This window comes from Delphinapterus leucas, chromosome X (assembly GCF_059928025.1).
Source record: "Delphinapterus leucas isolate spDelLeu-1000000601 "Yukka" chromosome X, BTC_Dleu_Yukka2, whole genome shotgun sequence".
In the NCBI taxonomy this organism is placed as follows: Eukaryota; Metazoa; Chordata; class Mammalia; order Artiodactyla; family Monodontidae; genus Delphinapterus; species Delphinapterus leucas.
Genome location: NC_143150.1, coordinates 69,860,059 through 69,871,905, shown reverse-complemented (window position 1 = coordinate 69,871,905; position 11,847 = coordinate 69,860,059). Strand labels below are relative to the sequence as shown.

Sequence of the window (11,847 nt, the reverse complement as noted above, 5' to 3'; positions counted from 1 at the left end):
GGAAGCAGTCTAAGTGTCCATCAACAGATGAATGGATAAAAAAGTTGTGGCACATATATACAATGGAATATTACTCAGCCATAAAAAGAAACGAAATTGAATCATTTGTATTGAGGTAGATGGACCTAGAGTCTGTCATACAGAGTGAAGTTAGTCCGAAAGAGAAAAACAAATACTGTATGCTAACATATATATATGGAATCTAAAAAAAAAATGGTCATGAAGAACCTAGGGGCTGGTCAGGAATAAAGACGCAGACCTACTAGAAAATGACCTTGAGGACACAGGGAGGGGAAAGGGTAAGCTGGGACAAAGTGAGAGAGTACAATTGACGTATATACACTACCAAATGTAAACTAGATAGCAAGTGGGAATCAGCTGCATAGCACAGGGAGATTAGCTCGGTGCTTTGTGACCACCTAGAGGGCTGGGATAGGGAGGGTGGGAGGGAGATGCAAGAGGGAGGGTATATGGTGATATATGTATACATATAGCTGATTCAGTTTGTTATACAGAAGAAACTAACACACCATTGTAAAGCAATTATACTCCAATAAAGATGTTAAAAAATTGTTCTGATGAACCTATGGGCAGGGTAGGAATAAAGACGCTGGCATAGAGAATGGACTTGAGGATACAGGGCGGAGGAAGGGTAAGCTGGGACGAAGTGAGAGAATAGCATTGACGTATATGCACTACCGAGTGTTAAGTAGATAGCTAGTGGGGTGCAGTTTAATAGCACAGGGAGATTAGCTCGGTGCTTTGTGACCAACTGGAGGGGTGGGATAGGAGGTTGGGAGGGTGATGCAAGAGGGAGGGGATATGGGGATATATGTATACATATAGCTGATTCACTTTGTTATACAGAAGAAACTAACACAACATTGTAAAGCAATTATAGTCCAATGAAGATGTTAAAAAATAAATAAAGAGTTTCAAGACAGATAATCCTAATCTTACGTGAACACTGCCAGAGGATAGCAAAGAGGGACTTTTGCCCAACTTAGTCTATGAGACTAGAAAACCTTGACCCTGGAACCAGCAAAGATGCTATGAGGAATGAAACATCAAGTCAATCTTCCTCGTGAACCGAAGACGCAAAAAATTCTCAGCAAAACTTTAGCAAACTGAGCCCACCAGTGTACACAAAAGATGATACGCCATAACTAAGTTACATCTATCCTAGGAGAGCAAATCTGGTTTAACAGTAGAAAACCTATAGATGGAAGGGGGCATGAGAGAGGTTTGTGTGTTGCTAATATATTCTGCTGTTTGCTCCAGGTGCTAACTGGATGTTTATGTTTAGTTTTTGGAAACTCACTAAGATGTGTACTTCACTAAAGATTTCGAAAAAAAAAATCTTATAAATAACCCTCACTGTGTTAACAGATTAAATGATTAGAGTCTTGATCATTTCAGTGGAGGCCAAAAATGTATAATCCTATATCTATTCATGATTTTTAAGACAACCTTATTAAGCTAGAAATACAAGGGATATTCCTTAATCTGATAAAGGGAAAGAAAGAAAGAATGAGAAAAGAGAGAGAGAACGGAAGAAACAAAAGAGAGAAGGAAGGAAAGAAAGAAAGAAAGGAAGGAGAAACAGAGAAAGAATTGAAGAATTAAAGCAAACAGTGAAACACAGCAAGCCCATTTTAATATGGAAATGTTGGCATCATTCTGTTTAATATTAGGAATAACCCAAAGATGCCCAATTTTGCCGTCTCTATTTGACCTTGTAGTGGATGTCCTAGCCAGCCAGTAAGAAACCTGTAAGTTGATTACCTTACTTCTGTTACTCATAGATTCACAGAAAACTGTGCACCACTTATAGGCACATGATTAGATATCACAGAGTTTAGCATGGTGGCTGACTTTGAGATCAGTATATAAATATATAGATATAGATATAGATATAGATAGATCGATTTTTTTTTTCTGGTACACGGGCCTCCCACTGCTGTGGCCTCGCCTGCCGCGGAGCACAGGCTCCGGACGCGCAGGTCGAGCAGCCATGGCCCACGGGCCCAGCCGCTCCGTGGCATGTGGGATCTTCCCGGAGCGGGGCACGAACCCGTGTCCCGTGCCTTGGCAGGCGGACTCTCAACCACTGCGCCACCAGGGAAGCCCAAGCATAATTGTTGAAGTTTGAAGAGGAGCATGGAAGACTGTTGGGAGGCTGTGGAGGGAATGCACGGGTTTGCATGAAAGCAGAGAGGGTGTGTTGGTGCAAGAGAACAATTAGTGTAGTGAGGAGTTGGCTTTTAAGTAGATCAGGGTCTGGCATTCACTAGGGGGGATCAACAAACATCTACTTGATAAATAATTGAGGGAATTAATGAAAATAATGATTGAAACAGGGGCTTGAGATCCGGCAGAATGATATGATTTCATGAGATGCAAAGGGGTGTCAGTTTAAAGAGGGAGCAAGAGAATAGTTAAGATTTCGATGGGGTGCAAGAAAAAAATCGGAATGGAAGGTGAGAGGAAGATTGAATGTAGGGCATACAGGAGACTAATAATAGAATTGAATGCAGAGGGGCATAGAATCATGAGTAGGGAATGAATGAATGCAGGAGGTTAGGAAGACAATTGTGGAAGGGGATGCCAGGAATAATAGCTGGGCATAGCAGAATACAAGATGATACATGAGAAAGGGAAGTAGTAATTGTTGAAGGGGGCGTGAGAGTGCATGTGAATGCCTGTAAAGGGTGTCTATGTGGAGTGAAGGTAGGCAGAGAGACTAGTAATTGGATTGAAAATATACAGGACCCATGCCCAGAGTTTCTTGGAACCTGCCTATGGATGAGTGGAGCTCCCTGGGAAGGGGGCTACACGAAGTAAGAAGGGAGGGTACAATCTCATTTCAGCGGTGAGCTGGGTGGAGAAGAATCCAGCCGCCACAGATGGGGTTTTCCAAGGGCAGAGGAAGTACGATGTGGGTAGGGGATCATGTGGCCACCCTGACCTCCACTCCTTGCTCTAGAACCATGGATCCCGATGAAATGCCTGCTGTGCCCAGCGGCCCCCCTGACTCCACCACTGGACTTGAGACTGGAGCCCCATGGGGGATTGAACCTGGCCCCAGAAGAGCTAAACGTCACAGTGCCCGCTGCCACAAACACGGCATCACTGCCCAAGTCAAGGACCAGGAGCACTACTGCCACTTCAAGGTCTGCGAGTGTCACAAGTGTGCCCTCTTCTCGTGAGTATGGTGCCTGACAAGGGGAGGGCAGTGGGACTCCTCTAAAGGTGACTGACTTTAGACCTGCAATCCCCCACTTTAGGGAACACTGCAGCATCTTGCCTGCTGAGAGTACCTTGAAGTCGGAGCAAGGGCCACTCCGAAAGAGGCACCTGACTGAGGGACTGATAAGGAGTGGGACCACCTCTCCCAAAGCTCACAGCCATGTCAACAAGTTGGCCATTCAAGCAGGAGTCCCCAGTGAGTATCTCTGGCCAGGGAGGGTGTCTGAGTTTTGGGTGTAGGGAGCATGAGTAGTTCTGTCACCAGTCCTACCACCCAATTTCGATGTGGCTTTGGGCAAGTTACTCCTTGGGCCTTAGCTTCCCCAACTATAAAACCTCATCAATATTATCTACCAAGTGTTGGTGGGCTGGAGACATCTGGGGGGGGTGTGGTCAAAAAGGTCCACAGTGGGATGAGGCCTCAGCGTGGGTGGGAGGTAGAGTCAGGGGGAGACGGTCAGGGGGAAAGGCTCACCTAAGCTGTCCCCAGTCTCTCACAGCTGGGAAGGAGAACATCAGCTTGAGGCCCACCCCTGTGCAAGCCCTGGGGAGGAGTCTGGGGCCAGTGTGGGAAGCTTCCACCTCAGCCGCTGCCCAGACCCCTTCCTGTGTCCTGAAGACCTGGGTACCATCTCTAACCCTACTGCAACTTGCCATATGACCCTGGGGGAAAAAAAATACTTCTCTCTGGGTCTCATAGTCCCCAGTCCCAAAGTGAAGAATAGGACTAGCTGGTCTTCAAGGTCTTCCCAACTCTGCCATCCTGGGCTCCTATCGTTGTCCTAAAACATGCCCACATCTCCTTTCCATGGCCGGCTTGGTCCCTGACTCCAACCTGTGCTCTCTGTTCCTGCAGGCAAGCTCCCAAGGAGCTCTGCTGATCGGTCTGGCCTCGGAATCTTTGTCTCTGTCCTGGACTCCAGCACCCTTGAAGAAGCAACTAACAATTTCTCTTTCCAGGAAGTCACACAGACCCCCTGCCCTGCCCAGCAGGTGAGTAGAGTGAGAAGGACCATGGAGCTAGTTGTATATTTTGTTATTGAGTGCCCAACCTTCTGGTTAAGGCCATGGCAGCAAGAAAGAGGAAGTGAAGGCAGTGCGGTGCAAGTGGAGGAGGAGGAGGAGGAGGAGGAGAGGGTGGCATCTCAGACTATGGGGCAACGACAGAGCTCTCCCAGATTTGCCATTTCCAATTTGTGAGACTTTGGACAAGTAACTTTACATCTCTGAGCCTCTATTTTCCTATCAGTGTACTGAGAGGGGACAATATTCTACACCTATAACATTGACAAGAGGACTAGCACAAGGCCTGCCACACAGCAGGCCTTTGACAACTGGAGGCTGTTATTCCACATGAAACAAATCGATGGGATAGAAGCTCCTGCTGAGAAGGGGGGCCATGATGGTGAGGCCCACCATCTCACCCAGGCGAGAGTCTAATAACCGTCAGAGAAAAGTTCCTGGAGATGAGCCAAGCTGGCCCTTCAAGTGCCTTGGGAAACTTGATTGGGGAATATGGAGGCAAGAACCAGTCCTTGGACAGGGACAGTAATCACGTCACTCCAGGTGCCTTGAAGATTAAAACACAGACACCTCTGACTTCCCATAATCTTTACTGTTGCCTTGGGAGTTTTGAAAAAGCTGGGAGGAATTAGTGTCTCAGGAAAGATATAGAAAAAAAAAGATACAGAAAAGAAGACAGTCCAAGCAGGGGCACGGACTTGTCTAAGCCACAATGACTAATGGCCAGCTGGCATTCAGACTCGCCCATGCAGATATTGCAAAATCCTTGCTCCTCTCTCTCTACTGGTAGTATGTGCCTGCCAGAGGGGTAAATCCCCTGGCTTCTCCTTTCCTTGTTCCTAGATGCTCAACTCTGATCCTCCAGCCCTGTGCTACCCTTAACCCCCTTCTACTGCAGCCACAGATTCTGGGGAAATTGTGGGGTCCAGAACCCTGGCAGGGGCCAAGCTTAGTGAAGGAGAAGAGCAGAAGGCCTCAGGGTGGCTGGGGACTGAAGGGGCACGGGGGAGGTGTGGGTTCCCAGCTCCCATTCTCTCACATCCTTTGCTTTGCAGGCTCCCAAAGCTTCCGACCAGGTCTCGGTTTCTGCCTCCTCAGAGTGGCAGCGAAAACTGGAAGCAGCCGAGGCTCTGCTGGCTCTGAGAGAATCTTCCCAGGCCCCTTCTGGCTCCATCTCTGTGCTCCAGCCCTGTGTTGCACCAGGTAGCCCGGTCTTTGAAAGGAGAACATGGGGTTGGGGATAGTTGGGAAATGGGAGGCGGTTGTGTTAAGCAGGGCCTGACTGGGAAGTCAGAGTTGGAGGGGGGTTGGGGGTTGAACCTCTTTGGGCCCAGGCAGCCAAGCTCCTCAGTCTGACTCTTGAAGTGGCAGTACATGGTTGTTCAGTGAATCATCGGTTTATCGAGCATTGTGCTCAACACCAAATGTCCAGTGCCCTGATGTCAAGAAATAAGGAAACCAAGTCCCTAAGAGTAGCAGGGACTTACCCTAGGGCATGCAGCATATCAAGTGGAAGAACCAGGTCTCCTGACTCCCAGCCCAGGACTTTCTATCCAGACCCCTGAAGTCTGCTGTGACCTGGGAAGGACATACATAGGTGGTAAGAGCCTAGTCCAGAAGGAGATCTGGTTCCTGCCTTCAGGGAGCTTCCAGTCTCAAGGTGGAGCATGGATGCCTTCACAAGTCGTGTTTTGCGGCTGTATCTCACTGATGAGCCTGGGGAGGAAGGACTGGAGGCGAGATAGACACCTGGGGAGGCTGAGAGGGAAGGCTGGGCACGACCAGACCAAAATGGTGCATTCGGTATGGAGTGTGAGTGAAGCAGCCACCCTGAAGGAACTGCTGGAACAGAGGGGATGAGGGTGGAGAGGCTACCAGTCACGGAGGTCTGGCATGCCAGGCTTAGGAGGTTAGATCAGCCACTGTGGGTGATGAGGAGCCAGGGAATGTCTGAACTAGGGAGGAGCATATTCAGAGACACTGGGCTTGACAAAAAGAAATGTGGTGGCTGTGATGGAGGGTTTGGAGGAGGCAGGACTTGAGGTGGGCAAACCAGCAAGGAAGAGTTCTGTGCAATACAGTCCAGGTGACAAAGCCTTGATTGGGTGGAACAAAAAAGAGGGGAGAGCCAGGAGGGGAAATGGATGTGACCTGACCCTGACCCCTTTCTTTGTGTCTACAGCTCCTGCTGGAGATAGAGGACTTCAGCCTCCTAACCCCTCTCTTGGACCTGCGCCAGCCAGCTCCGTTTCTCTGCCTAATGGACACCTGGGGTGCATCTCCCCCTTGAGCTAGAAGCCCAGAGGGGGAGAACTCACTAAAATACTGCCTATGTATGCATTTGCAAAATGCTTAATGTCCAAAATTCTTAACGTCTTTTTCTAAGCCCTTAGGCGCTTATATAAGCTTTCAGACCCGTTTTTTTATACGGGGCAATTCCTTGACTGAGGATGGATATTCTTGTACCTCCATCCTTTACTTTCTTGGATCCCAGGGCCTTTTAATGTCTCTTATGAAAACAGGGTTTTACAATCTAAGCTGATCAGTCTCTAAATAGGGTTCTGTGTGTGTCCATATGTTCATCTGCCAGAGGTTTTATTGGATTCATGATTGTGAACATACTGGCACGCTCATATACTTATCCATGCATGTGAAAATCTGAGGATGTTTTCATTTTGTGTCTAGGTTTGTGTGTGTGAGCAAATAATAAACCCTTGTTGTAAGGCACTGAGATATAGGAGTTGTTTGTTACCACAGTATAACTTAGACTCTCCTGACTCTAACAGACTTGTTCAATTCACTTTTCAAAGGGAGAAGCTCTTTACTCAATAACTGGGATTTCTTAACATGGCTAGATAAGAAAATGGTAGAGAAAAAAAAAAAGGGTAGGAGATTTATTCATTCAGCAAGTAAGTGCCTATGCCTTTCCTGGCATAGACTGCTTCCAGTTGTCCAGAGGGCCACAAATTGAGATGTCTGCAGAATCAAGCAGATTATATAAATGAGTAGAGCAGGCCAGATGGGGTCTGGCCAATTGACAGTGCATGCTCTACCTAAGGGGGCAGCTGTCACTTGGCTCTAGCCAATTGTTGCCATGCAGGAATGTGGACTCATTGTTGCCCCATCTCCTGATTTTTCAAGAGAAGATGAAATTCTAGATTTCTATGTAAAATATCTCAATTTTCAAATGTGGCTCTGGTTTCCTCTTTAAGTCCTTTACATGGGCCAAACAACACATCCAAGCAGGCCAACTTTGGCCAAAGGAATGCCAGTTTGATTCTAGTCCAATATGTATTTTACAGTGGGGGGAAACTGAAGCCAATCAGGACAAGAAGAATCAAAGAGGGGAGATGAATTAGACCTGGGGACTACTTTTGAAGGACCCAGGAAATACAAGGAAGAATCATTATCATTTCGTTATTCTGTGTTCACCGTATGCTAAGCACATATAACCTCACAACAGCTCTGTAAGCTAAGCATTATTATCACCCTTTTACATATGAGGAAATGCGCTCAAAGAGTTGCACAAGTGTTTGAAGGGAAATGTTTAGCCAAAGATGGGTGGAGACTCCCTTCTCTTTGCCTTGCCCTAAATTAGCTAATAAATTTACTTTTTTACAAAGTGTCGAGTGAGAAGTTCAAAGCTTCAAGCTACAGACACCCAGTCAGAAGGGTCTTTCAAGAGTCATCCCTTTATTTCATACTCAAAGTAACAATCTATAGGAATTGATCAGATCTACCTGCACTTGATTCTCAGTCCTCTGCTGATGTTCATGATCCTGCCCACCCACCCCCACCACACCCCGACACGTGTTGTGCTATACCTCTTTTAAAAGTCTCTTAATGGCATAGTATGGGCGTCTTAGGACATTGTTATAAATGGTAGACGTTAAACATCTTTCGTGAACTATCCTTTGGTCGCAGGTTTAAAATATCACTTTACATAACAGTTGTGAGTTAGCCCTTGACTCTGGTATGGTATATAACAACACTGGTTGGATCTGAGGATATCCACCACACCAGGGTATCTGCAGAGTGGATCAATCTCAACCAGTGCCATGCAGGTAAATGTTTAACAACAGACTCTGTGGGGGAGGACGAGGGTTGGAAGAATCGCACTGTGTTGTAGCATTTGCCGATTTCAAGCTAGCAACTTGATGGCCTTTGATGCAGAGTTGGGAAGAGATGCATTTCCATCATTCAGTTACAATAAATAAGCACAATCTCAAGAGCATAGCTAATAGAAAAATAATTAGGAGTCGATGACTTTTGATCATGTATTATGTTCGTTTTCAATATAATGTATGTAATGTAATTGTTACTGTATACGATTTACTTTTAATAACAGTTGTGTTTAAAAGCTGGCTCACAAAATTCCCGACAATGTGATATTCGCCTCTTACGTTCCAGTAAGAGTACCCTCCAACACTCCACTGCTTTTGGCTCTTGCCCAGAGAGGCACCTCTTCCAAAATAGGTCACACTAACACTGCAGGGCTTGATAAGGCTGCTACCACTGCTTTCTGACCAAGAACAGACTAAAGTGAGGAGAGAGTATTCGTTATTGATTTTTAGAAAATCTTTAATGGAGTATAATTGCTTTACAACGGTGTGTTAGTTCCTGCTTTATAACAAACTGAATCAGCTATACATAAACATATGTTCCCATATTTCTTCCCTCTTGCATCTCCCTCCCTCCCACCCTCCCTATCCCACCTCTGCAGATGGTCACAAAGCACCGAGCTGATCTCCGTGTACTATGCGGCTGCTCCCCACTAGCTATCTACCTTACGTTTGGTAGTGTATATATGTCCATTCCACTCTCTCACTTCGTCACAGCTTACCCTTCTCCCTCCCCATATCCCCAAGTCCATTCTCTAGTAGGTCTGTATCTTTATTCCCATCTTACCCCTAGGTTCTTCATGACAATTTTTTCCCCTTAGATTCCATATATATGTGTTAGCACACGGTATTTGTCTTTCTCTTCGGACTTACTTCACTCTGTATGACAGACTCTAGGTCTATCCTCCTCACTACAAATAACCCAATTTCGTTTCTTTTTATGGCTCAGTAATATTCCATTTTATACATGTGCCACATCTTTATCCATTCTTCCAATGATGGACACTTAGGTTGCTTCCATGTCCTGGCTATGGTAAATAGTGTTGCAATGAACATTTTGGTACATGACTCTTTTTTAATTATGATTTTCTCAGGGTATATGTCCAGTAGTGGGATGGCTGGGTCATATGGTAGTTCTATTTGTAGTATTTTAAGGAACCTCCATACTGTTCTCCATAGTGGCTGTACCAATTCACAGTCCCACCAGCAGTGCAAGAGGGTTCCCTTTTCTCCACACCCTCTCCATCATTTATTCTTTCTAGATTTTTGATGATGTCCACTCTGACTGGTGTGAGATGATACTTCGTGGTAGTTTTGATTTGCAGTTTTCTAATGATTAATGCTGTTGAGCATTCTTTCATGTGTTTGTTGGCAATCTGTATATCTTCTTTGGAGAAATGCCTATTTAGGTCCTCTGCCTATTTTTGGATTGGGTTGTTTGTTTTTTGTTATTGAGCTGCATGAGCTGCTTGTAAATTTTGGAGATTAATCCTTTGTCATTTGCTTCATTTGAAAATATTTTCTCCCATTCTGAGGGCTGTCTTTTGGTCTGGTTTATGGCTTCCTTTGTTGTGCAAAAGCTTTGCAGTTTCGTTGGTTCCCATTTGCTTATTTTTGTTTTTATTTCCATTTCTCTAGGAGGAGGTGGGTCAAAAAGGATCTTGCTGTGATTTATGTCATAGAGTGTTCTGCCTATGCTTTCCTCTAAGAGTTTGATAGTTTCCGGCCTTGCATTTAGATCTTTAATCCATTTTGAGCTTATTTTTGTGTATGATATTAGGGAGTGTTCTAATCTCATACTTTTACATGTACCTGTCCAATTTTCCCAGCACAACTTATTAAAGAGTCTGTCCTTTTGTGTTTCCATACAAATTGTGAAATTTTTTGTTCTAGTTCTGTGAAAAATGCCGGTGTTAGTTTGATAGGGATTGCATTGAATCTATAGATTGCTTTGGGTAGTAGAGTCACTTTCACAATGTTGTTTCTTTCAATCCAAGAACATGGTATATCTCTGCATCTATTTGTATCATTTTTAAATTCTTTTATCAGTGTCTTATAATTTTCTGCATACAGGTCTTTTGTCTCCTTAGGTAGGTTTACTCCTAGATATTTTATTCTTTTTGCTGCAATTGTAAATAGGAGTGCTTTCTTGATTTCACTTTCAGATTTTTCATCATTAGTGTATAGGAATGCCAGAGATTTCTGTGCATTAATTTTGTATCCTGCAACTTTACCAAATTCATTGATTAGCTCTAGTAGTTTCCTGGTAGCATCTTAGGATTCTCTATGTATAGTATCATGTCATCTGCAAAGAGTGACAGCTTTACTTCTTTTCCGATTTGGTTTCTTTTTATTTCCTTTTCTTTCCGGATTGCTGTGGCTAAAACTTCCAAAACTATGTTGAATAAGAGTGGTGAGAGTGGGCAACCTTGTCTTGTTCCTGATCTTAGTGGAAATGCTTTCAGTTTTCCACCTTTGAGGATGATGTTGGCCGTGCGTTTCACATATATGGCCTTTCTTATGTTGAGGGAAGTTCCCTCTATGCCTACATTCTGGCGGGTTTTTATCATAAATGGGTGTTGAATTTTGTCGAAAGCTTTCTCTTCATCTATTGAGATGACCATATGGTTTTTCTCCTTCAATTTTTTAATATGGTGTATCACGTTGATTGATTTGCATATATTGAAGAATCCTTGCATTCCTGGAATAAACACCACTTGATCATGATGTATGATCCTTTTAATGTGCTGTTGGATTCTGTTTGCTAGTACTTTGTTGAGGAGTTTTGCATCTATGTTCATCAGTGATATTGGCCTGTAGTTTTCTTTCTTTGTGACATCCTTGTCTGGTTTTGGTATCAGGGCGATAGTGGCCTCGTAGAATCAGTTTGGGAGTGTTCCTCCCTCTGCTATATGTTGGAAGAGTTTGAGAAGGATAGGTGTTAGGTCTTCTCTAAATGTTTGACAGAATTCGCCTGTGAAGCCATCTGGTCCTGGGCTTTTGTTTGTTGGAAGATTTTTTATCACAGTTTCAATTTCAGTGCTTATGATTGGTCTGTTCATATTTTCTATTTCTTCCTGATTTAGTCTTGGCAGGTTGTGCATTTCTAAGAATTTGTCCATTTCTTCCAGGTTATCCATTTTATTGGCATGGAGTTGCTTGTAGTAATCTCTCATTATCTTTTGTATTTCTGCAGTGTCAGTTGTTAGTTCTCCTTTTTCATTTCTAATTCTATTGATTTGAGTCTTCTCTGTTTTGTTCTTGATGAGTTTGGCTAATGCTTTATCAATTTTGTTTATCTTCTCAAAGAACCAGCTTTTAGTTTTATTGATCTTTGCTATCGTTTCCTTCATTTCTTTTTCATTTATTTCCTATCTGAACTTTATGACTTCTTTACGTCTGCTAACTTTGGGGGGTTTTTGTTCTTCTTTCTCTAATTGCTTTAGGTGCAATG

At 44.2% G+C, this 11,847-nt stretch overlaps 1 protein-coding gene across 1 annotated transcript; it reads left to right on the top strand.

Annotated features, from left to right (window-relative positions):
- The first annotated feature begins 2,198 nt into the window (after positions 1–2,198).
- Positions 2,199–7,205, top strand: LOC111170443 (doublesex- and mab-3-related transcription factor C2-like). The gene is made up of 5 exons (XM_022565589.2): positions 2,199–3,205; positions 3,288–3,445; positions 4,106–4,242; positions 5,328–5,475; positions 6,455–7,205. Exons 1-5 carry the CDS (start codon positions 2,907–2,909, stop codon positions 6,565–6,567), a joined length of 855 nt encoding a protein of 284 aa, XP_022421297.2. The 5' UTR covers positions 2,199–2,906; the 3' UTR covers positions 6,568–7,205.
- The last annotated feature ends 4,642 nt before the right edge of the window (positions 7,206–11,847 follow it).

Bases quoted from the DNA above. Each gene is read 5' to 3' on its own strand.
- LOC111170443 (XM_022565589.2), top strand. From the start codon at position 2,907: ATGGGGTTTTCCAAGGGCAGAGGAAGTACGATGTGGGTAGGGGATCAT. The intron at 3,206-3,287 runs GTGAGTATGGTG...CCCCCACTTTAG, and splicing joins CACAAGTGTGCCCTCTTCTC to GGAACACTGCAGCATCTTGC. The intron at 3,446-4,105 runs GTGAGTATCTCT...CTGTTCCTGCAG, and splicing joins CATTCAAGCAGGAGTCCCCA to GCAAGCTCCCAAGGAGCTCT.